We start from the raw sequence: 25,709 nt of genomic DNA, 5'->3' as shown, positions 1-25,709 counted from the left end.
TACACTTTTTTTAAAGAGAGGTATATTAGAATTTGGACAATGTTAGAGACCACTAAAAGTGGTGCTCTAAACAAACCACTAACGATGTGGCATCTATCTTAAAAAAAAAAAAAAAAACAGACACAACAACATTGTGGCAGTGGGGTGACTCACTGCCATATCATTAGTGGTGACACTAATTAGTGCTTCCACTCATTTTCCTTAGAATTTTTCTGGTTGGAAAGACACAAATTTTTTTCTTTGTAAAATCTTTTGCTTATATGGTTGGGCTTTGAATTTGAGGGATATGTGGTTCATCACCGATTTCATTTTAATAATTTATTTTGTATAATTTTTTGTGTATAATATACAAAAATGTTATAAATTTACAATTTAAACTAATAAATTTATTTACAATGATGTGATAAGAGGATTGATTGAATGTCTCACAAATCAAAAATTAATATTTATTATATGATATCATTGTGGGTCAAAAACAACATCAACGTTACTCATATTTTGATGATTATTAAAAAAGTATTGTATACAAATTCATTATTTGTAAATCACTTAACATATAAAATTTATTTACAATTTTACACTAGTTCTTTACCATTTATAAATCAGTGGTCTCTTGAAAAAATATTTTCAAATTTATAAAAAAACTTATAATTTTAATTATTAAAGTTGATAAATTTATCACTAATTAAATTTCTTTTTTCAAATGCACTGAATTGTAATTTTCTGAAGACGAATTGGCAAATGCGTCTTTTTTCCCTTTTCAAATGTCAGACGGGCACGCGGATCGATTGAAATGTTTCCAATTACATTTGTCTCTTCTGAAGAAATGTTTGTTTCATTTATGAAGAGTAATCTATTATCTATATAAAAAGAAGGTAAGAATGGTATAACGCTTTGGTGTAACCCTGTTGCTTTGTTTGGTTTGCGACACCTCTTTGCTTGCAGATTTGGGTTGGACACTTGGATTTCAAATTAACCACACACACAATAGTAGAAGAAAACAAATGTCATCATTCTTGCTATAAATTTGTAACTCCTTCCTTCCTTCCTTGCAGATTTTGGGTTAGACTCGTGGGCTTCTACTCATCCACATACACAATATAGGAAGAAAACAAATACCACCATTCCTCCTAGAAATTTCACCCACCGGTGCTCCTCACTATTTTCCAAACCTTCTCCCTGCAAAATTTTCTTGCATATTTTGGGTTATCACGTTGGATTCAAATCACCAACGCCGACGATGAAGAAGAAAATGAATTTCACAACTTCAGATCATTGTCGGCATTGTTGCTGCCGTAACGCTGTCGAACTTGATCATCCAAAGCTCTGCTCCTGCTGTTGCAAATCCTGGTAATTACATTTGTATTTCGATGCCTATTATTTATATGTCTGTTGCACAATATTTACCCACATTGTTTTCATTCCTAGGTATATGTTAAATAAATGCACATCAAGTGTTTGTCAATATGTCTCAATGAACAAAAAGTTTACCAGCCAGATTTGGGTAATTGGATTTTGATAGTCTTTGATAAATTTTCATGGATCGCTTTGATCCGTTTTCTATATTATATATTTCTTGATGAAACTGTTTGTTCCAGTGAATGGATCAAACTGGTCCAAGCTCCTCAAGCCCACGTCCAAATGATCAAGCCCACCGGATAACCTGCAAACAAGTTCAACGGGGAATTGGGTAGTCCCCCAGTGAACCCTCTGACAAGCAAATTAGGGAGAGAAGTAGAGTGTAGAGAGAGAGATTAGAGATAGAAAAGTTTAACCTTCTTCTTGTCTTCAACGTTTGCTTATATCCTTTGGTAATCATTTCGCTGTCCCTTCCGACCTGCCTTCCTCGCCAAAAGTCTATGCTGTAGCTTACCTTGTTTAGGGTAAGGGGGTCCTGTTCCGACGGAGAGGTGTTGTCGTAATAAATGTTGTGATGGGCTGCATTAATGGTGATGTGCAGTGGCAATAACTTTGCAGATCTTTGTTTGCTGATGTGGCTCGTCCTTCACCTGCTGTGTATCTGAATGTCATTGGCTCTTTATGCCATGTTGGACTCCAGCTGTCCTAGACTTCACCAGCTGGGTTATGCATTGGGCTCTAAGTGATGGGCTTGGATTGTTCATAGTGATTCGTGGCCTTTATGGGCTTATACATGTCAGTAGTCCCCCATTCCCGAGTGCAGCTTTAGTCCAACGAAGGGAATATTAATGAAGTAGATGAGGGTGTTGGGATTGGTAGGATGGAGGTCGACCGGCAGGGGTGACCGAGGAGGTGAACCGACCGAGAGGTGGTCTGACCGTACAGGGCGACCGAGTAGAAGGGCCGATCACGGGGAGGACCGACCGCAAAGGTTGGCCGAGTGGGAGGGTCGACCACGAGGAGGGCCGACTGTGAAGGGGCCCGACCGCAGAGGTTGGCCGAGTGGGAGGGTCGACCACGAGGAGGGCCGACCGCGAAGGGGGCCGACCGCGGAGGTTGGCCGAGTGGGAGGGTCGACCACGAGGAGGGACGACCGCGGAGGGTGAGGTGGAGGGGTGTGGGGCTCGAGAGGCAGCATGTCACGTGGTGATTTGAAGTGGAAAAGACTGGGTAAGGGGAGGAGACAGTTGATCGTGGTCGTACACGTGGCAATATCCCACCGGGGGGGGGAGAGAGATTAGGTGCTAGATCAGAAATGAAACGATAGGTCATTATGGGTGTTGAAAAGACAGTTTTGGCGGATGATTTGAAAAGTTTTCAAACTGGCGAAAATTAATTGGGATCCTTGGAATACAGGCAAACCGTGGACTTTTGGCATTATTCGATTCACCTACTTGTTTATGAAAAATTGAAATATTGCAAGTGTGAATTCCTTTGTTGCTCGCGATACACCTCTGCAACACTTTTTCAACTTCCTTGCACCTGCATCCGAAGCGATTCGCAGGCATACCACAGAAATGACCCAAGAAGAAACTGCGAATGTCAGGGTGGATCCACTTGGTGATGATGATGCAGTGGAGTTAGCACAGCAGTATAGGATGGAGAGGGTGGGGGAGTCGGTGGTACGACCCCATGGTTCCACTATGATAGCAGCTCCAAAGCCAATCAGCCAGGCAGAACCAAATCACTGGCATACAAAGGCAGATAGATCAACGGTTACTGCAGCGGATTTGGAGGCCGTTCACGAAAAATACCAGGTGCCTGCTGAAATAGAGTTGTTGTTGCCGATGTCGACGAAGAGGCTATCCGACGCCAGGCCAGGGGAGTTTGCCCTTTATAAGGAAGCATTGAAGGAAGGACTGAGGCTGTCCCTGCCGCAAGTGGTGGTAGATGTCCTGAATCGTTTGGAGATAGTGCCGAGCCAACTAATGCCCAATGCGTGGAAGATCTTACTGGCATGTGCAAGTGCGTGGCCGAAAGTGAACGAAGGAGCGGCCATGACAGTGGACGAATTCTTCGCATGTTACAAGGCCTTAGGGCAGCAAGAGACTTGGGTCACTCTGCAGGCAGCGGCAGGGAAATGGCTGGTGGCGGGGCTGCCGTCATCGATCAAGGGGTGGAGACCACGGTGGTTCTATGTATCTGCCAGTGAAGGGGTTGGAGTGCGCACCATTTGGAAAGTGCCCACCAAGTTTGTGGAGCCAAGGCTGGGAGCAGCAGCAGAGGAGAGGGTGAAGAGGGTAAAGGAATGGAGGGAGAAGGAAGGGGCCAGGTGGGACGAACTCGTTCAGTTGTCGGCTTTGTTTGAGGCAAGGTTGGGTCCCCAGCCGAGTGGTGGGGACCTTGATCGAACGGAGTTGGAGGCAAGGAGGAAGGCTCAAGAAGCGGAGGATCAGACCATCCTTTCCAAAGCCCAAAAATTCAAAGAGTCTCAGGCAGACCGACCGCCAAAGCTGGTTGCAAGGGAGAGGATCTGACCGCAACCCAAACCCTTGAGGGAAAAAAACTTAGGTGAATTTGTGCCACAACCGCCCCCAATAGATCCTTTGAAGGAGAGGTCGTTGAAGGAGATGGAGGTGTTGGGTGTAGTGAAGAAGAAGAGGAGAGTGAGGAGGAGTGAAGAAGAGCCTGCCCAGAAGAAAAAGAGGGAAGTAAGGGCAGAAGAGACCAGTATGGCGAAGGGAGCAGAGGGGGGGGGGGAAGTGAAGGAGACCCCAGGAAGAGTAATTGCCCCAGAAGTGGTGGACATTGCCTCAGAGGGCAAGGAAGTCGTTCTAGTAGTGGCGGCGATCGCCGCGGGGGTCGCGAGGGTCGCCCCTAAAGTACAAGTAGATGGTGGGGCAATTGGCCCTGAGCCAAGGGAGGAAGAACAACCCTAGGGGGCTCCTGTACTCCAAGGAGGGGGAGTCAGTCTGAGTACTGCGATCTACCATGCTCGTGCGGTGGCTGGGCGGCTGGAGGGAGAAGAAGGCCCAGCCAGGGCAAGGGCAGACCGCCTTGTGGGGATTGTAGAAGAGGCAGCCTTGCGCTCAGCAGCCAGATTCAATGAGGCTGAACTGCTGACGGGGTTATGCTCCGCTCAAATGGAGGTAACTACCTTAGCAGAGGCTCTGCTGAGGAAGGCTGGGCCTGCAAAGCTCAAGGCAGATGAGGCCAAGGCTCAACTTGCAAGGTTGAAGAAGGAGAGCGCAAACTGGGAGAGTGCCCACGCTGAGCTGCAAACGGCCAAGGTGGAGCAGGAGAACACACGCCGCCAGGTTGTGTCGCTCGAGTTCCAACTGGCTGGCGAGCAGAAGAGGCTGGATGAGGCCTAAAAAGCCTGCGCGATCGCGGTCGAACGACATGAAGAGGCGATGAGCAGTAATGAAGAGCTGGTCAAGCAGAAGGATGAGGCAGATGTGAAGATTAGCGATCTGCAGAAGGAGCTGGAGGGCGAGCGTGCAAAGGCACTGGAAGAGAGGGAGAGCCTTCAGAAGGAGTTGGAGGCAGAGAGAGCCAAGGTGACTGCTGAGAGGGAGACCTTGAAGAAGGAGTTGGAGGCAGAGAAGTCCAAGGCAACTGCTGAAAGGGCGTCCCTGGAGAATGAGTGGGAGGAAGAGAGGGCTAAGACAGCCTCTGAAACGGCGACCCTGCAGAAGGAGCTGGACGAAGAGAGGGCGAAGGCAGCCTCTGAAAGGGCGGCTTACCCTGATCTGTATGTGGCAGTAGTGGATCAATTCAAGGGGTCTGCTGAGTTTTAGATGGCAGTGGATGCCGCGGTCCCCAGCAGCTTGGCGAGGGAGGAGTTTGGGGGGGCGGACCCATCGAGGACGACCGCTGGGGGCAGAACTAAAGCGGAAGTGATTGAGAGCTTCCAGCAGTCAGACTTCTATAAACACGAAATGACTGAGTTCTAGGACAGTGGCTGGAAAATGTTCAAACGTAGGACTGAAGAACTGTTTCCAGACTTAGACCTCAGTAGTGTAACAATTGGTGAAGATGATGTGGCCCAGACCCCCCCGGATGAGGGTATTGAAGAAGAAGACCTTGTCTCTAGTGAGGAGGAATGAGTGAAGTGAAGAAAGTTTGTACTTAAGAGTTTTTTTTTTTTTTTTTTTTGTGTTTGTTTTTGTTTTGAATGGCTATAATGAACTCATGTACAAATTTCTGAATAAATAAAATTGCAATTATGTTTTCGTTTGATTGTCTGTGCTTGTGCAGCTGAAATGAATGAGGCGTGGGCGAAGCGAGTGTATAACTCGTTGTGAAGTGCAAAGTGAAGTTAAACTTGTAATAAGAACTAAATTTAAGAACTCCTCAGTGTAGAGTGAAGTTGAAGTTGTAATAAAAACTCAATGCAGAGTGAAATTGAACTTGTAATAAAAACTCAATGCAGAGTAAAGTTAAGAACTCCTCAATGCAGAGTGAAATTGAACTTGTAATAAAGACTCAATGCAGAGTAAAGTTAAGAACTCCTCAATGCAGAGTAAAGTTAAGAACTCCTCAATGCAGAGTGAAATTGAACTTGTAATAAAGACTCAATGCAAAGTAAAGTTAAGAACTTCTCAATGCAGAGTGAAATTTAAAATGTAATAAAATTATAAGGTTGTGTTTGCCACACTGCTGAAGTAGATTAGTGGTTTATTAGAGTGAGGCTTGGCTTGTAAGGAAACAAGCTGACTTGTAAGAGTTTGATTGAGAAGAAAATAACCTGACTTGTAAAGAAAACGTGTAAGAACGTCTTTGGAATTTGACTAAGCAAAGAGTGGTGTAAAGACTTGGACCTGGAATTGTGACTAAGTGTGTCTACTAATTCCACAAGAATGAAGTATGCATAGATGGCTTTGACCGAGCCCTGTACGCGTGCTCAGTTGGGGCTAAGCTATGATTCACTGACGTCGTAAGGAACTCAGTCTGAACTTGAAATTGTGGCACTCGGTCCGGCTGAGACTTGTTATGCTTGGGCTGGTTGAGGCTTGGTCTGGCCGAGTGCTTCATGCTCAGTCTGGCTGAGGCTTTATGATGCTCAGTCTGGCTGAGGCTTTATGATGCTCAGTCTGGCTGAGGCTTTTTAGTGCTCGGTCTGGACGAAGCTTTTTAATGCTCATTCTGGCTGAGGCTTTATGATGCTCAGTCTGGCTGAGGCTTTTCATGAGGACTGCAATCAAAACGTCATTACGACACCATACAGATACCTGAGATATATAATTGATGGCAGGGGAAGTGTAACCCAGTTAATTAAAAAGTTACATTGCGTAAGGAGATATCAAGAATGTGTAAATTTGCCGAAAAGAAAATATGATAACTAAGCGATACGAAAGTAGGAGCTTATTGAAACTAACGTTTCAGGTGTTCGGCGTTCCCTGGGTGAGGGAGGTCTCAACCTTCCATGTCCTGAAGTCGGTAGGTGCCCGGACGTGGTCTGGCTTTCACAACGTAAGGTCCCTCCCATTTGGCTGCCAGTTTACCCTCAGTCGGATTTTTGGTGGCAAGAGTTGCTTCTCTCAAGACAAGGTCCCCTACAGCGAACTCCCTTAGTCGGACTTTCCGGTTGTAGTGTGTTCTCATTTTCTGCTGGTACGAGGCCAGTCTGACAGCGGTGGTCTCTCTGAGTTCTTCGATTAGGTCCAGGTCTGCCCGGCGGAGCTCTTCGGTTTGTGCTGGATCCGGATGTAAAACCTTGGGAGTAAGCAGACCGACTTCTACTGGAATAACTGCATCAGTGCCGTATGTTAAACGGAAAGGGGTTTCCCTAATGGGAGTCCGAGCTGTAGTTCGGTAAGCCCAGAGTACATTTGGTAATTCCTCAACCCAAAGTCCCTTAGCAGCTTCGAGCTTAGTTTTGATGATCTTCAGGAGAGAACGATTGGTGACCTCGACTTGGCCATTGGCCTGGGGATGACCGGGGGAAGAGAAACATGGTTGAATTTGGAGGTCGGCACAGAACTTCCTGTACTTGGCGTTGTCAAATTGTTTGCCGTTGTCGGAGACGATGGCCTGAGGGATGCCAAATCTACAAACGATCGACTGCCAGATGAACTTGGTTATGTTCAGATCGGTAATGATGGCAAGGGGTTCTGCCTCTACCCACTTGGTGAAGTAATCAATGGCGACGATCGCGAACTTGGTCTGACCTCGGCCGGTGGGAAGTGGACCGACCAAGTCGATCCCCCATTTGGCGAACGGATAAGGGCTGCAAAGTGTGATCAACTCTGTAGGAGGAGCATGGGGGATGTTAGCAAAACGTTGACACTTATCACATTTGAGCACGAAATCAGTCACATCTTGATTGAGAGTTGGCCAAAAATAACCAGTACAGAGTATTTTGTGGGCCAGAGACCTGCCGCCCGAATGATTACCACAATTTCCCTCATGGATTTCTCGCATTACATAGGTTGCTTGAACCGAATTGAGGCATCGCAGGTATGGGCGTGAAAAATCACGTTTGTACAAGACGCCATTGACCAGGATGTAATTGGACGACCGGGCCCTAACTTTGGCGGCTTGCTGTTGGTCATCTGGGAGTTCTCCCGTTGTCAAAAATAGGAAGATGTCGGAGGCCCAAGGGATGGGTTCGTTTTAGAGGAACTGCACTTCTTGTAAGTCGGGTGAGATGGCCGAGTGGGCTAGGTATTCGAGACAGACACCGTGGCTGAGGTCGGACTGGTCTGCAGAGGCCAACTGAGCCATCTCATCTGCCTTGGAGTTTTCTGCCCGAGGTATGTGCTTGATGTGGAAGGTATTGAAGAGGCGAACAAGGGGGAGGGCCATATCCCTGTAAGCCCGCATTGTGTCTTCCTTGGCATCGAATTCCCCCGTAATCTGGCCGACGATAAGCTGGGAGTCGTTGAACACCCATATGTGGCTGACTCCAATGTCCTTGGCGAGGCGGAGTCCTGCTATCAATGCCTCATATTCGGTCTCATTGTTACTGGCATTAAACAAGAAACGGAGAGCACATTTGAAATAGCCGCCCTCAGGGGCGGTGAGAATGAGGCCAGCCCTACTACCTTCCCTGCGGGATGATCCGTCCACGTTGAGAGTCCATGAATGCGGGTCTTCTGGCTCGGTAGGGGTTGGTGGGGGGGTGGGGACGCAGCGGTTGGGGTAGGAATAGTGAATTCCAGGATGAAATCCGCGACAGCCTGTCCCTTAATTGTTGTTCGAGGCCGGTAGGAGATGTCAAACTGACTGAGTTCCACTGACCACTGCATGAGTCGGCCAGAAAGTTTTGGTTGTTACATGACCTTCTTCAAGGGTTGGTCGGTGAGAACCACTATGGAATGGGCCTGGAAGTAAGGACGGAGCCGTCTGGAGGCGGTGGCCAAGGCCAAGGATAATTTTTCTAACAGCGGGTAATTCTGCTCTGCTCCCTTGAGAGCCCGACTGATGTAGTAGACCGGCCGTTAGACAGAGTCGTCTTCCCTGATAAGAGCTGCACTGACTGCGGTGCTTGAGACGGCTAAATAGAGGAAGAGGGGCTCGCCCGTAATTGCTTGTGAAAGGAGGGGGGATTTGCCATGAACTGCTTCAACTGCTGAAAAGCTTCTTCAGATTTAGTTGTCCATTCAAAAGTTTGCCGAAGAACTTTGAAGAATGGTAGGCACTTATTTGTTGCGCGGGAAATGAAGCGGTTGAGGGCCGCAACTCTGCCAGTGAGCCTTTGAACCTCCTTAACCGTTCTAGGTGACTGTATCTCAATCAAGGCCTTGATCTTTTCGGGGTTAGCTTCAATGCCCCGCTAACTAACCATAAAACCCAGAAACTTCCCAAATCCTACGCCGAAGGCACACTTCTCTGGGTTGAGCTTCATTGGGTACTTGCGTAGGGTGGCGAAGGTCTCTCGCAGGTCGGACAGATAATCAATAAAGAGTTTGCTCTTGACTAGCATGTCGTCGACATAGACTTCCATATTCCGACCTATCTGATGATGGAAAACGGCATTGACCAACCGTTGGTAGGTGGCCCCAGCATTCTTCAGTCCGAATGGCATCACGCGGTAATGGTAGGTACCTCGGTCAGTAATGAAGGATGTATGTTCCCGATCGGACGGGTGCATCAAGATTTGGTTGTACCCAGAGAAAGCATCCATGAAGCTGAGCATTTGATGACCGGCCGTGGCGTCGACCAGCAGATCTATGCGGGGAAGAGGATAGCTGTCTTTGGGACAAGCTTGGTTTAGGTCAGAGTAATCGACACAGAGTCGCCATTTGCCATTGTTCTTGCGGACTAGGACCACGTTTGACAACCATTTAGGGTAATCCACGTTTTTGATGAATTGGGCCTCAAGGAGCTTATCAACCTCTGCGGCTATAAGTGTATTGCGCTCTGGATGGAAGATGCGTTGCTTCTGGCGGTAAGGTCGGAAATGGGGTTCGATGCTTAGGCGGTGAGTTATGAAAGAAGGGTCAATGCCCGGCATGTCTGAATGGGTCCAGGCAAATACATCATTGTGCTCGATCAGAAGGGCGGTAAGGTCGACCTTGGCTTGGGGAGATAGTTGGCTGCCGATCTTGGCAATCTTCATAGGGTTGGTGGGATCGATAGGAACCTCAACGAGCTCCTCCACCAGTTCTCCTCTAACCAGCTCGTCCTCATCTCGGACGTCAAATCCTTCAATGATCATGGCCTCCTTCAGCTTGACTTCCTTGAGTGAGGCGACATAACATTCCCTAGCTACAGTCTGCTCTTCCCTTACTGTCCCGACGCCCAGGTCGGTAGGGAACTTTATGGCGAGGTGGTAGGTTGAAGTGATAGCTTGGAAAGCGTTGAGGGCGGTGCTGCCAAGGATGATGTTGTAGGCAGAGGAACAGTCGACCACAAGGAAAGTGACCAACTTGGTAGTCTGCCGTGGGTATTCACCGATGGTGAAGGGGAGATCGATGGAGCCGATGGAGGTCACCCGGTCGCCAGTGAAACCGACCAAAGGGGTTTAGAGGAAAGACAGGCTTTCCTCCCCAATCTTGAGCTGGCGAAAGCAGTTGAGGAATATGATGTCTGAAGAACTGCCGTTGTCGATGAGAACCCGTCTGACCTTATAGTTGGAGAGGAGGGCAGAAATGACGAGAGGGTCATCATGAAGATAACGGATGTCTGTACAGGCGGCGTCCGTGATGGTGATGGACTCTGTCCACTGCTTGGGCTGTTTGGAGGGTCGGTCTACCATGGCAACTGCTCTGTCCGAGCCTTGCCTTATCTTCTTGAGTTCTGCCCTCTGAGCGAAACGGGATGGTCCGCCACAAGCAAGGCCACCTGAAATGACTCGGATTTCACCAACTGGCGGAGGGGGGTTACCTGGCGGCCGAGGCTGTTCTGGGGGGCGATCATGGCCTTGGTTAGGTTGGGCTGGCTACCGGGGTGGGGTACGCCGGTGGTTGTTTCTGAGGGGCTCGATTCTTTGCCTTTGCTGTAGGCAGGTGTCTGTGAACCGGCTGAGACGCCCTTGGCGAATGAGGGTCTCGACCTGATCCTCGAGGTTGATGCAGTCATCAGTGTTATGGCCATGGTCCTGGTGGAAACAACAATATTTGGACTGGTCTTTCCGATTGGAAGGGGTCCGTGAGGGTAGGGGCCATTTGAGGGGGTAGTCTTGTTGGATCTGGTGGAGGACTTGTTCCATAGAAGAATTAAGGGGCGTATGCTGCTCGAACCGACTGGGTGGTCGGGCTAGTGCCGACTGGTCAGCGCAAGGAGGTCGGTCGGTATAGTGGGGTGTTTGGCTGTTATACTGGGTGTTTCTGGGTTCTGAGTCTTTTTTCTTTTCTCTGGTGGTCGGGTTTTTAGATATTGGATCCTGCTGAGCGGCTAGTGAATCTTCAGTATTCATGTATTTCTGGGCTTTGGAGAGTAGGGTTGCCATGGAGGTCGGGGGGTTTTTGAAGAGGGAGAAGAGGAAATCGAATGATCGTAGCCCGGCCATGAAAGCCGTGAGGATGACCTTGTCATCGTTTTCCGCTACTTGCAGGGCTTCAGTGTTGAAGCGGGTAACGAAACTGTGCAGCGACTCCTCCTCGATCTGCCGGATGTTGAGAAGTTGGGTTGCAGGGCGGCGTTGGCACTGGGCTCCAATTAAATGGCTAAGGAAGGAGTCACTGAGATGCTGGAAAGTGGAGACAGAGTCTACTGGTAACTGGCTGAACCACAGTCGAGCTAACCCCTTCAGTGTCACGGGGAAAGCCCGACACATGATCTCGTCAGGGAAGGCATGGAGGATCATGAGGGTACGGTAGGTCTCCAGATGGTCGACTAGGTCTGTCGTACCGTCAAAAGAGTCAATGGTAGGCATCTTGAACTTGGCGGGCAGAGGTTTGTCCTGGATGGAGGCAACAAATGGTGAGCTTGCCGTGGTAGAGGGTTTATGTTGAATGTTCTGCATGACCCCTTGGAGCTGGAGCTTCATTGCTCGGAGTTTAGCGTCCCAAAGGGGAATGTGGTCACCATGGCCAGTCAATGGAGGCTGGACGCTGCTGGCTTCCCCTTCAGGGGCTGGTGCCACGACCGAAGGGTATAGGGGTGAAGGTGGTAGATTTATATACGGGAGAGGAGGTTGCAAACCTTCCAAGTTGGGTGGATAGGGTTGCGGAACAGTATGGCTCGGGGCTCTTTCTTGGTTGGGTAGAATAGCTGGAGGTGGTGGAGGAGGCATCGGAAGGTTTCTTTGGAGTAAAGCATTTATCAGGGCCTGGTTTTGTTCGGCCATGCGGTTCATGCTGTTGGTAAGCTCAATGATATACTGTGGTGGGTTGTTTGGATTGGGAGGATCGGTTTGATGATCGGCAGCATTATGGTGAGAAGCCATGGATCTAGTCATGACCATACACTTGGATGGGTAGGAGGAAAAGGTTGCTAGGACAGGGTCTCCGGTGACAATGAGCACAACTGGCGTCCGGATAAGAATCAGTTCCCACAGACGGCGCCAACTGATGAAATTGTTTGTTCCAGTGAATGGATCAGACTGGTCCAAGCTCCTCAAGCCCATGTCCAAATGATCAAGCCCACCAGATAACCTGCAAACAAGTTCAACGAGGAACTGGGTAGTCCCCCAGTGAACTCTCCGACGAGCAAGTTAGGGAGAGAAGTAGAGTATAGAGAGAGAGATTAGAGATAGAAAAGTTTAACCTTCTTCTTGTCTTCAACGTTTGCTTATATCATTTGGTAATCATTTCGCTGTCCCTTCCGACCTGCCCTCCTCGCCGAAAGTCTATGCTATAACTTACCTTGTTCAGGGTAAGGGGGTCCTGTTCCGACGGAGAGATGTTGTCGTAATAAATGTTGTGATAGGCTGCATTAATGGTGATATGCAGTGGCAATAACTTTGCAGATCTTTGTCTGCTGATGTGGCTCGTCCTTCACCTGCCATGTGTCTAAATGTCATTGGCTCTTTATGCTGTGCTGGACTCCAGATAGAGATGTTTATCATTTTGTTTCCTCAGTGGACTGATAAATGAGTTCGTTTATGGATCCATATGCACTAAAGTCTGTTTCAAATTTACCTGCTTCAGATTTACCTGCTTCTTTCCATTTAATTTTTTGTTTCAGGTAATTTTAAGTTCATATTGGAATTTGATGGTTCACCATTTTCTATGGAGAAGTTATACTTGAAAAAAACCATTTTCCTTATTTATATGAGAGATTGAGATTTTAGATGTGTTATTGGTTTGGACCAAAATATTCAACGAACCAAAATGAGTTCATAAAACATTTGAAGAAATTACAACTTTTTTCTCTAACTGCTTGCATGTGATCACTTTTTTCTTTAACATCATGATGTGGGCATCCTTTTGCTTCACATTTTTCCCTACATTGATTTGCAATTATTAACTGGTCTTGTTAAGTTTTATAAACATGCAACAACTGAGATGGATGCATGCTAATTTTATGCAATAATTTTTGCTTTCTTTGATTTGTCTATCTAAATGTTCATAACATCAACAATGTACGATCCTAAATGCGATTTAGGGAATTGACCCACAATAACTAAAATATTGTTCTTTTGCTATACATGGTGTAATTGGTATTGTTTTTGCATTTGTATTTGTTATACAAGTATTTTAACTTGCTGCAAAGTGAATGCTTTTCGGCATGTTTCCTATCCCATGTAAATATGGTCATTTCAGCACCAACAGGAAGTGGAAAAACAAAACTTTTTGAGCTTTACATTTTGAGACTGCTCTCAAGGTTCATCTTTGCAGAAGGAAGATTTATTCACTTAAAAGGGAACACTCAAAACAGTAGGCTTTCTACGATTTTGTATATGGAAAAATTTTAGATATTGATTTGAACACTGAAAAGTTCAGAAGATAATTGATTTCACGCCACCAAGACACCCACAGATACTCTTTGTTTCATTGACTTTGTATTGTTGATGACTGGGGGACTTGTTCCTGGAGCATGTTTTAGTAAGCTGCCTATACTTTCTGCAGAAGTTTGATGCAGTGACTTGGTATCACATTAAAGATGGCGGCTTGAGCTTTTTCAATTATATAGCACTTGTGATGTACAATAATTACTACTTCACATCAAGTTGGATTTATTTGAAATAATCAAATATTTCATGCATGTGAAGTTTTGATCTGTATCCTCAAGTGTATTCTAAAATGTTTTTTACTTGCCATAAAGAAAGAGATGTATTTGTGTATGTAGTTTTTGTCTACAACAGGGAATTAAAACATTACCTAGGCAATTAGAAATTGAAATTAATGGAGTATTTCTTTCAAATAAGTCAATAGTTGTTTGGATATTTAAAGAGATGGACAAGGATACACATACATATACTGCATATAATTATTGTTATTTATTTCATATCTCGTAATAAAAATATACTATGTTTATCTGTTGCTCTATACATAATCTTAGATATATATCTCAATTATCTACATCAATAATGTCGTGACCCCCACACGCAAAGGTCCTGTGGAGGTAAGAGACCATTTTGACTTGTAACTGGACTTGAATGCTTATTGGTAATGCTTGGTTTTCATTCTTTTGCCGAAAGTGATATGCGCTGGAAGTAATTACAGAATATACTGCAGCATCAGTAAAGTTCCTCAACAAATTTGGTTTAAGTTGTGTTTCTTCTGCTGTGAATTAGGTGTAGTGTTGTTTGAGGTTGAAAATCAATTACAGATGGTAAACAATTGAAATGGTATGCATTGCTACTTATGGATAATCTTAAAAGGCATAAAATTGGGGTTTAGAAATAGATTCTTTCCTAATACTTTGGTTTTTTTAATGTATGGAAGAAATGAAATTTGTCAAGAATAGACTGCATTAGGCATTCTCTTGATGCTTGATTTGTTCTTCAATGTATGTGTATCAATTCATATAATATTGTATTTTTGCCAAGAAATAATGTATTCTTGCATTTGTTGGATTAGTTATGACATGAGGGGAACATAGTCATGATATACACTCATGCTTAATGCTGAGGAAAATAATAATTGCCTCTTCTATTTTCGATTATCTAATAAATCATAATGGAATCACTACAAGAAATCAAGGTTTTAAAGACAAAATTTTAAGAACAAAAATAATTTGTCTATAAAAATTATACTTTTAAGGACAAAATAAGGGAATTTAAAAAAAGAAATACTTAATCATATTATTATATTTTTAAGACAAAGCCATTTGGTTGTAAAAGAGTTAATGCCTTTTTGCAGACGTCTTTAGTTGGTTGCCAATAAACCTGACTCATCCATTTTTTTATTATGTTTTCACTATTTGCACAATTATAATCGGGATTTCATTTCCTCTCCACACCTCTCTCTCTCTCTCTCTCTCTCTCTCTCTCATCCCTAATTTCATTGTTGATTTCATCCCTGCTCTCAGAGACTCTGATCGATGGTTTGTGGATTTCATCCCAGTTGTAGCATCATATTTCCTGTTTTTAGTATATCCTATTTTTTAAGCTTTTGCCCCCCCCTCCCTTTTTTTTTTTCCTTGTAGTTCTTTTGCACCATGGATAGAAGTTGGATGCAACTTCATAATAGAAGGTCACCTTAGTAAATTGATGGGGTGAGGGAATTTATTTTGTTTGCTCATGATCATATGAAACCAGGGACAGACAAGGATCCATTTTTATAGCACACATTGCAACACTGATGGTTAAATCAACACCTGGACCCCATGCATCCATTAAATCAGTTTGATCATCTACGCTGCACCCATTTACATCAGAATCGGTACATGAAGTTACGTCACAAGTTTCACACTCGGATACTTCTAGCACACATTGCGGCACTAATGGTTTGTAAATATTTTAAGTTTATGTTTTGTTTTGGTTGGTGGTCTCGTCTTTTCAATCTATATATTTACATGATACTTTTTCATTGTTTCTAGTAGGCACATCCAAGGGTAAGAGAGGACGGGGAAGTCACGAAGCCTCAAATTGGCCAAGCTTAAAAATCAAGGGGTGCGACTACCTATTCAGATTTGTAAGGTTAGTGGACGACCATATGGTGAAGCATCTGAAAAATTTACTAGTGAATTAGGGATTGTCACTAGGCAATTTGCGCCACAAAATGTGCCATCGTGGACTGATATTAGTGAAGAGGATAAAGAAACATTGGTTGCATGCCTTCAGGTAAGTGGTACAATTGCTGAGATTTAGATTTCCTCTTTCCAAATTATTTTCTAGATAGTTATTTCCCCAGTAAATTTCCTCTTCCCACATTATTTCATCAAGCATTTTGATAGCACTATTTGTACCATTTATTTGTTTCTGGCACAATAATTAACAAGCACCATAAATAACTTTGAGGGAAGGTTTTAATGTGCTTTAATTTTTTCTTGTTTGGTATGACAGGAAGGTTTTAAGTTTACCAATGAACCCTATGCTATTGAATCTATCCTCAATTTGATGCACAACCGGTATAAGAGCTATCGCCATGACCTACGACAACGCTTTAGAAGTTTCCCTACAATGGAATCTGTCCTTGCAGATCCACCTGAAAATATGGAAAAGGAGGCGTGGAAGTTCTTGTGCGAAAAGTGGTCTGACAAGGACTATAAGGTAACTTTGTCAATCTTGTCTCATTTTTTGTCAAACATAGTGGTTTAAATATGAAGTGCCCTAAGCTCCGTGTCATAATATGCTATGGTATGAACAGTAATTGTGTTCCTATTCGAAGTTAAATGCCGAGTTTGATGTAAAATAAACATCACCTTGCAGAATGCTTGTGAATTTGTTGAATCTTTAAACAAGGAATTTATGAAAGAAAAGGAAATGCATCTTTGTAATTCTAGAGTTAACACAACTGAGAGAAGTTGTAGATTTTTGTTGGATCAACTGTTGAGAGGCTTTTGCATTATGGGAAAGACTACTTTACGCATTAAGAAAAATATGCATATTTTATTTTTTGACTATATGATTTATTATGATTGGCATGCGAAAGTTTTGGAAGCATTATTTTCACAATCACGGACTCAAATTGTCAGTAGAAAACAATTCTACATTAGTACTTCACTCTGCTAGTCTGCAAGTGAAAGTGATGAAAGCCTACCAACAAACAAGTGCAACCTGCTATCTCCAATTCTATATGTCCGGTAGATGAGAAATGTTTAATAATAAAAGAAATACTTTGTACTACGACTTATGCATTTAATAATAGGTGAGATGTGGCAAGAATAAGTTGAATCGGTGTGTTTGATCCCACTTGAAAACCAAGAAGTTATTGATTTTTTTGACTATATGATTTTTTTGTATAGGTGCTTTTGGGTGGCCTTTTCAACATGTTTTGTTTCTGTAACTGCCATTCTTGCTGTGTTTGATCCCACTTGAAAACCAAAAAGTTACGATGAAACTAGAAAATTGTTTATGTGGGTTATGAATGGTGAATCGGTGTGAACATTTATAGTTTCCCCACAATCCGGTTATGTTTCTTTACGCCTGGTCTATAAAATTATTTAAGCATGCTTGTTACTAGTTTTTGGTCCGTGTCATGTATCCATTAAGGATTATAACCGAGTTATTTATTTCCAAACAGGTAACCTGTTTCAGGGGGGCCGTACAGACGATTAGTGAAGCTTCCATTACTTGTTTATTGTACAATATGTAGCTTTAGCTGTAGGCTGTTTCATCTTCCCGATAGTAATTCACTGTCCTGTTAAGCTCTCTGTTTGCTAAATACTAATCTTTCTCACTATTCCTAGCAGGGTTCTTGTTTTGTGGTTTTTCAAAAATATGGAGGGATGCTGGAACTCCTGTTGATTCTTTATGAGGTTTGGCCCAAATGCACCGATGTTCCCAAAACCAAATTCCAAATCAAGGTTTGTTAATTCTTCAAATGCTAATTGTTTTCTTTAACATAACCATGATTGTTAATTGCTGAATTTCAATCAATATTGTTGAGAACCTAGTCCACATTGTAGCTTTTTTTATATTTGGAATTAATAATCAAAGCACTAGATTGTTGGTTGACTTTGGCTTATATTACTTGACCATTCTGGATTGTGATATTGGTCTGTTCATTATTAATATATTGTTGATAATATATAATATTGAAACAAGAGGACCATTCTGGATTGTTAATTGTTGATTATATATAACTTGCTGCATATATACCAGCTGTGGACCTGTGGTAAGGTGGCTACTGATGTATACCACCTTAGGGGTAAATTTAGGGACTATTTTTTAGAGGTCACTTGCATTACTCCTTAGAAAATATAAGTAGACAAAAATTTTTTTGAAGAACAGATCACATGAGAGACAAACAGTGGGGTCCATTTGTGTGAGGCCCACATGTATCTCACTCGGGAGTGTGGCAGGCTATTTAGAAAAACGTTCTCCTTTTCGTCTATATATATATATATATATTTGCATAATTACAGTTTTCATTTTCGTCTATCATTGGATAATTTTTAATTGGTAATGTATTTGAGAGTTTGGCCTATTCTATGCAGGTCCTGCAAGCTTGCGTCGATTTAAAGCTTAGGAGCTCTCTGTTAGATTTTGAATGCCATTTCAACGAAGCCATTGAGAAGAAGATGCGATGAGTTGAGTTGTTTTGTTATGTAGGTAGATATAACTCTAATTACAATCTGTTCATTGAATAGTTGAATGCTACAAATTAGAAATGGTACTTTTGAAATCTCTATCAGATATACAATCAAGATATTACATACTAATGAATTAGAGCATGGTATTTGTTCGTTATTGAATGTGATGAGCATTTTTTTTTTTTTTTTGGTGTAGTTGAATTTTAATTTGGAGATGAGCGGATGGTCTGGTGATATATATTTTCTATTTGGTTGTTGAGAAATCAAGAAAGGAATATAAGTTGATGTTCAAACTAGTATTTTTAGAATAATTGTTACAAAATAAAAAAAAATAAAAAAAAATTATTAAACTTTTAGAGACCAATTTTACTTGTCTCAAAAATTTTTTAACAAACTTTTAGCCACCACTTTTATTTGTCCCAAAAATTAAAACTTTTAACCACCACTTTCATTTGTCCTAAAAAAACCTAAAACTTTTAGAGACCACTATCATTTGTTCCAAAAATTAAAACTTTTAGACACCAATTTGTGTTGTCTTAAAAATTAATTTCGTCTCCATAACTACTACGGTGGCCTTGAACTATAATTAGACTTTTAGAGACAAATTTTGATTGTCTCAAAATCAAAACTTTTTGTAACCACATATATTTGTCTCTAAAAGTCTATTTCTAGTGACAAATGCAAAATTTTGTCTCTAAAAGTCAATTTTTGACTTTTCCGGACGGGCTATTTGAGACAAACTTCGCGACGGAGGAAATTTGTTGGCTAAAGTTTTTTCCAACAAATATTACACTTTTAGGGACGAAATAAATTTGTCCCTAAAAAGCTGATTTCTTGTAGTGAATACAATATACTATCAGCCAACATAGTACGACAAAGTGTGGGGCTAACTGTATTTTTTCAAACCTCAAGGGAGATGAGTGTAATTTAGGCTTGTTTCTTTTACACCGAAGGAAACCTTGAAATATATTAGGAAAAACCTATGGGATTGTTTTGGACCGCCAAATGTAATGTTTTGGAACGAAAGTGTACCATATTTCAGAACGTGTGTTCTAAAAAGGTAATTCGCTAGGTAATACTTCTTCCTCTTCTTATCTTTTGTAAACAAATATAATGTATAATGTTATAATGTTATCAAAATTTTTTGGGTTAAATTTATGTTATAAGATGTATACTGAATGCATATTATTATCAAACCATCAATATTAATATGTTTATATGTAACGTTTAGATAAGATCGCATTGAATACTTATTATCACTTGCCATGTTATTCAAAGAACTTACATAGATGAATTATCGAAAAGAATTGTTTTTTAACTGTAAATGAAAAGATATACTTATATCTGATATGACGTATACCTATGTTCATATTTTTATTAATTGGAGAAAAAATTCGCAAAGAGAAAAATTTAGACACAAAATATAATTACAGTCTACTTTTCAAATTCATAAACCAAACACAATTTGTAGAAATATTTTATATTGAAACTGTAGCACGGCCTCACGCTCAAAGTAATATATAAATAAAGTTTTGGTATAGACTTTTTATATTGAATAAGATGATTTTTTTATAATTCTTTCATTTTTGTGAGGAGTGATTTTATGACATTATTTTGTCTTAAGTAGACCTTTGCTTCATCATCGTTTTGGTGCCTGAAATAATAAATATTCCCGTTGAGAGTGTCGAAATTAACTTTCTAACGGTTAAGTCAAATTCTGGATCAAATATATGTTAGATATTTAGCTATGAAGCACGGATACTCCGAAATAGGCCACGTATGCGTATCGGATACGTATCAGATACGGATACGCGCCCGATACGCGAGGATACGTATCGGATACGGGAAATGGAGTATCCGTATTTTTTTTTTAATTTTTGAATTTTGGATACGTCTCGGATACGGGAGGATACGGTATGGATACGGAATGGATACGGTATGGATACGGCGGGGGCAAAAAAATAATTTAAAAAACTTAAAATGGGGTGAAATTGTAAAATATGAAAATAAAGATGAAATTAAACACAAAAAAATGAAAAATAACAAACCAAACTCTGTCTTACCTACGAATTCGACGCAGCCGCGAAGGAGGAGGAGAAGCAGCTCACCGATCGTCTTGAACAGCTCGCCGATCGTCTCGAACAGCTCGCCGATCGTCGCGAACAGTTGATCGTCGCGAACAGCTCGCCGATCGTCTCGAACAGCTTGCCGATCGATCTCATCCCGATCAGGTTCGTCCATCTCTCTCTCCCTTTCGCTTCCTCTGTCTGTCACGAACTCTCTCTCTCTTCCTCTCCCTCTCGATCTCACTCGATCTGTCTGTCTCGACTCTGGTTCGATCGAGATGTCGATCTGTTTCTGGACTTGGATGTTTATTTATTTATTTATTTATTTTTATATACGTAGACTCTGCAAATCACAAATCACGTATAAAAAAAAAAAAAAAAAAAAAAAAAAAAAAAAAAAAAAAAACTCTTATATGTAGACTCTGCAAATTGAATAAGTTTATTGAATAAAACAAACAAATAAATAAATAAATAAAATAAGATAAAAAAAACTTAGTAATAAATAAATAAACTTATTAAAAATAAAATTTGTCAACTTATAAAATTATAAACTTTGTAAACTTATTAATAAATCAAATAAGGTAAAAAAAATTTATTAATAAATAAATAAATAAATTTATTGATAAATAAATGAACTTTGTAAATTTTTTCCCCCTTAATTTGGGATTGAATTGCATTATGGTTGTTATGGGTGATGCTATATTGTTAAAATTGTTGAAATTTAATTGAATCGATGAATTTTTTGTTATGGATGAGGATGATGCATTATGGTTGTTATGGGTGATGCTACATTAATGTTTTTTTTTTTATTTGTTTACCATAAATTTTAGGAAATGAGTTCAGGTACGGGAAGTTTAGGTTCAACAAGTGGTACACCAATGGAAGAAGATGATCATGCTCCTCTTTGGTGTTATGTTACAAAACTAGAAAAATTGGGAGGAGGTGGTAATACTAGGTTTAAATGCAATTACTGTCAACAAGAGTACAGGGGGTCATACTTTAGGGTCAAGGCACATTTGTTAAAACTTTCTGGCAATAGGATTAGAGTGTGCCCCAAAGTGACTCCACAACACCTTGCTGAAATGCAAAAGAAAATTGAAGAAGCTGAGAAGAGGTTAAAGATGGCTATGCCTAAAAAAGTTCCTTTACCACCTTCCACCCAATCTACTTCAACAAGTTCAGGGGCTTTAGATATTGGAGGATTTAGGATGGAGGGGTATGAGCCAAGAAAAAGAAAAGCTACTGGAACTTCTGCTCTAGAAAAGGCATTCAACCCAGTTATTCGTGAACAATTACATTCTGAGATTGCTCGCATGTTTTATTCAGCGGGGTTACCTTTTCATTTATCAAGGAACCCATATTATGTTAGTGCATTTCAATTTGCTGCCAACAATCCAATTCCTGGTTATGTACCACCCGGTTATAACTTGTTGAGGACTACATTGCTTCAAAAGGAAAGGGCTAATGTAGAGAGGTTGTTGGAGCCAACTAGAGCATCATGGAAGGAAAAAGGGTTGAGTATTGTTTCAGATGGATGGACTGATTCTCAAAGAAGGCCCCTTATTAATTTTATGGGAGCATCAGAAGCTGGGGCAGTGTTCTTGAAAGCTGTTAATTATGAAGGCGAGCATAAATACAAGTTTTTTATTTCCAACTTAATTAGTCAAGCAATTGAAGAAGTTGGACATCAGAATGTCATTCAAGTCATTACAGATAATGCTCCCGTGTGTAGTGCAGCTGGTTTACTCATTGAAAGTAAGTACCTGAATATCTTTTGGACACCATGTGTAGTTCACACATTGAATCTTGCTCTTAAGAACATTTGTGCTCCAAAGGAAACAGGGGGTACTGCTTTTGCTTATGATGAATGTCACTGGATCACACTTTGTGTTGATGATGTGATGTTTATCAAAAACTTCATCATGAACCATTCCATGCAGCTAGCTATTTTCAATGAATTTGTACCCTTGAAGTTGCTTGCTGTTGCAGATACACGTTTCGCATCTGCCATTATCATGCTCAAAAGGTTTAAACTTATAAAGCGTGGCCTCCAATCAATGGTTATTAGTGACCAGTGGGTTTCTTACAAAGAAGACGATGTTGGGAAAGCCGCATCTGTGAAGGAAAAATTATTGAATGATGTGTGGTGGGATAAGATTGATTATATTTTGACTTTTACATTGCCTATCTATGAGATGCTTAGGTTTTGTGACACTGACAAACCATGCCTTCACTTAGTCTATGAAATGTGGGACACCATGATTGAAAAGGTGAAGGCGAGCATCTTTAGGCATGAAGGGAAGCTAGATCATGAGGAATCAATCTTTTATTCCGTTGTGCACAATATACTAGTTGAGAGGTGGTCCAAAAGTAACACTCCTCTTCATTGCCTTGCACATTCTTTGAATCCAAGGTAATAGCTTAATTCATACTCTTACTAATTACATTTCTTTGTTGACATTTGTCTTTTAATATGAATAACATAATTTAATTTTAAAACTTTCTAATGTTGTAATCTAGGTATTATAGTTCAACGTGGCTTGATGAAAATCCCAATCGTGTCCCTCCTCATAGGGATGAAGAAATTTCAAGTATGAGAAACAAGTGCTTCAAGAAATACTTTCCAAATTTAGAGGAGAGACGGGTTGTAAATGTGGAATATGCCAAGTTTTCAGGAGGTTTGAATATGTTTGGAGATTTTGACTCAAAGATTGATAGAGGAGTATTGGATCCACTTATTTGGTGGTTTACACATGGGTCTCCTGCTCCTATGCTTCAATCTTTAGCATTAAAATTGCTTGGCCAGCCATGTTCCTCATCATGCTGTGAAAGGAATTGGAGCACCTACTCCTTTATTCATTCCATGAAAAGAAACAAAATGACACCACAACGTGCTGAAGATTTGGTTTTTGTGCACAATAATCTTCGTCTCCTATCAAGGAGAAGTCGACAGTACATTGAAGGAGAATCTAAGTTATGGGATGTTGGTGGAGATGCTTTTGATTCATTGGAGGGTGCAGGCTTACTTGAAATTGCAAGCCTTTCTCTTGATGAACCAGATATGGAAGCTGTGATATTCACTGATGAAGGGGAACAAGTTGAACTTATTGATGTTGAAGACTCTTAGTTCATAGGAATCTCTCTTTTTTTATCAAGTTGTCTTTTGTTTTAAGTTTTATTTTTATGTATGCTACATTACTAAAAATTGTTGAAGTTTTATTTTATGTATGTTACATTACTAAAAATTGTTGAAGTTTTATTTTTGTGTATGCTACATTACTAAAAATTGTGAAAAAATATATTTTTTTTGAACGTATCCCCGCCGTATCCGTATCCTACTTTTTTGAATTTTGCCGTATCGCCGTATCCGTATCGTATCGTACCCGTATCCCGTATCCATATCCGTATCCGTGCTTCCTAGATATTTAGGGAATGAAGTAAGTTTGGGTGAATATGCATACATTCTCCTTCCATTTACTTTCTTTTTATAGAGATTTGTTGCAAATATTTGGAGGTACGCAGAGGTCCTAATAGATGCACTTATTATCTAACAAGTTCTATAATAATTAATGACATTTTTCATTAATTATTATTAAAAAATGCCATGTTAATTTTTAGCGACAGTTTAAAAATTATCATAAAAAATGCCACTAATTATAAGTTTTAGTAACAGTTTAAAAAAATCAATACGAAAAAGCATTATTAATTTTTAACTTTCAACGATAGTTTGAAAATTTGATTACTGAAAAATATCACTAATTGTAAGTTTTAACGATAATTTATAAAAATTGTGACAAAAAAAAAGTCATAATTGTTAATTTTTAGCAACATATGTAAAAAATAATCATAAAAAATTATTTTAACGACGATTCATTAGGACTTATTTTCAATAGGACTTGATGAGAATTAAGTCTAACTATTAGGACCTATTAATAGTTTATTTTAAATATATTTCCTACGTAATTTGACATCCAAAAAAGGACAACCTAGGCCCATTTTAATACGAGGCATGAATGTTTGCTAATTTTGTCTATATCACCTCCTCGGCGTATTGCCTGACCAGCAAAGAGGTTGCTCCGCGTTAAACTTCTGCAATTTGGTGGGCCTAGTTGGATTTGGGCCATGCGTGATGGACTCAGATGTGCTCTGTTTGTCGAATGTGCAATTTTTATACTCGGCTCACATAATTTTCAATTGAAATAATATTATTATTTAATTATTTCATAAATATTATTGACACATTACTTTAAATATATTTTTTATATAATTTTATTTTTCACAAATCAATTTTCTTCTTGCAAAATTTGATGAGAAGTGTTCTGTTCACATTGCAATGATCACCTTTGCTCTCCTAGGTGTAAGAAATTGGTTAAAAGTTAGTTTTTTTAATTTTTTTTGAAAAAATGTAAAAAAGTAGAGAGTTGATGTGACCTAAAATAAGTTAAAAACTGACTTTTGACTTTTAGTTAAGTTCCCAAAACATCCCTTAATATTTATGAAGTGATATTGATGGGTTAAATCGAGAAGAATTATTCAATACTTTTGGAGTATTAAATAAGTTTTCTTAAAACAGTAGACTCAGTAATTTTTTGTTGGATTTTTAAAAAATAATTTGATAATGGTGGTCCTAAACGTATCAATTTGTATACTAATTAGTGTACCAATATAATTATGACATTTTTATTTAAAAACAAGGGTAAATTGCATTGACAACCTTGAGATTTGTCTTTAATACAAATACACCCCTCACGTCCTGGAAATTACATCCCCCTCCACGAGATTTAAACTTTCTTTACAATTCAATCCTTCTGTTAGTCAACTATTAAGTCAACTAATAGAAAAATTAATATAAGAAATTAATTTTTAAAATGCATATTTTATCCTTATTTGCATATATAAAATTGACAAACAAGTTACCATTTAAAAAATTTTTATATGCCTCAGTCGTGGTCTTTGGTTATGGGTTATTATAGTGTTATGATTCAAAAGGTATTTAGTTATACCTTATGTGGTGTTTAATTATAACTATTTTTTTAATTATGATTGAAAAGGATCGAATTATAATATTTATAATAATTAACACCACAAAAACTTGTGTACCATAGCATTACCTAAATGTTTAATAGTATAATAATATATGTATTAGTATTAAATAAATTTTTATAATTCCTTCCATATTTTCTTTACTCATCTAGTAATTTTTTTTTTAAAAAAAAAAGATATCAAAAACTAAATTATTATATATATATA

At 40.5% G+C, this 25,709-nt stretch overlaps 2 protein-coding genes across 3 annotated transcripts; both read left to right on the top strand.

Annotated features, from left to right (window-relative positions):
- Nucleotides 1–908: 908 nt before the first annotated feature.
- On the top strand, nt 909–18,693 carry LOC114319981 (uncharacterized). 2 transcript variants are annotated; one of them, XM_082896046.1, is made up of 6 exons: nt 909–1,350; nt 15,455–15,642; nt 15,739–15,979; nt 16,202–16,408; nt 17,551–17,664; nt 18,298–18,693. In XM_082896046.1, exons 4-6 carry the CDS (start codon nt 16,256–16,258, stop codon nt 18,388–18,390), a joined length of 360 nt encoding a protein of 119 aa, XP_082752172.1. In that variant the 5' UTR covers nt 909–1,350; nt 15,455–15,642; nt 15,739–15,979; nt 16,202–16,255; the 3' UTR covers nt 18,391–18,693. The 2 variants fall into 2 exon arrangements, with proteins under 2 accessions (XP_082752172.1, XP_082752171.1); XM_082896045.1 differs by having other exon boundaries at nt 15,736–15,979.
- A 2,298-nt stretch (nt 18,694–20,991) lies between these two features.
- LOC114292301 (uncharacterized) lies at nt 20,992–23,871 on the top strand. Its single transcript, XM_028236220.2, has 2 exons — nt 20,992–22,872; nt 22,980–23,871. The coding sequence occupies exons 1-2, from the start codon at nt 21,293–21,295 to the stop codon at nt 23,584–23,586; spliced, it is 2,187 nt and encodes a 728-aa protein (XP_028092021.2). The 5' UTR covers nt 20,992–21,292; the 3' UTR covers nt 23,587–23,871.
- Nucleotides 23,872–25,709: the final 1,838 nt, after the last annotated feature.

The sequence above is a fragment of the Camellia sinensis genome, chromosome 11 (assembly GCF_055761805.1).
Source record: "Camellia sinensis isolate YWXY chromosome 11, ASM5576180v1, whole genome shotgun sequence".
NCBI lineage: Eukaryota > Viridiplantae > Streptophyta > Magnoliopsida > Ericales > Theaceae > Camellia > Camellia sinensis.
Note: the sequence above shows the minus strand (reverse complement) of the source record. Positions and strands in the feature narration are given on the sequence as shown.

Coding starts and splice junctions, on each gene's coding strand:
- LOC114319981 (XM_082896046.1), top strand. CDS start 16,256: ATGCACAACCGGTATAAGAGCTATCGCCATGACCTACGACAACGCTTT. Junction 16,409..17,550: donor GGTCTGACAAGGACTATAAG/GTAACTTTGTCA, acceptor TATTCCTAGCAG/GGTTCTTGTTTTGTGGTTTT. Junction 17,665..18,297: donor AAACCAAATTCCAAATCAAG/GTTTGTTAATTC, acceptor TATTCTATGCAG/GTCCTGCAAGCTTGCGTCGA.
- LOC114292301 (XM_028236220.2), top strand. CDS start 21,293: ATGAGTTCAGGTACGGGAAGTTTAGGTTCAACAAGTGGTACACCAATG. Junction 22,873..22,979: donor GCACATTCTTTGAATCCAAG/GTAATAGCTTAA, acceptor GTTGTAATCTAG/GTATTATAGTTCAACGTGGC.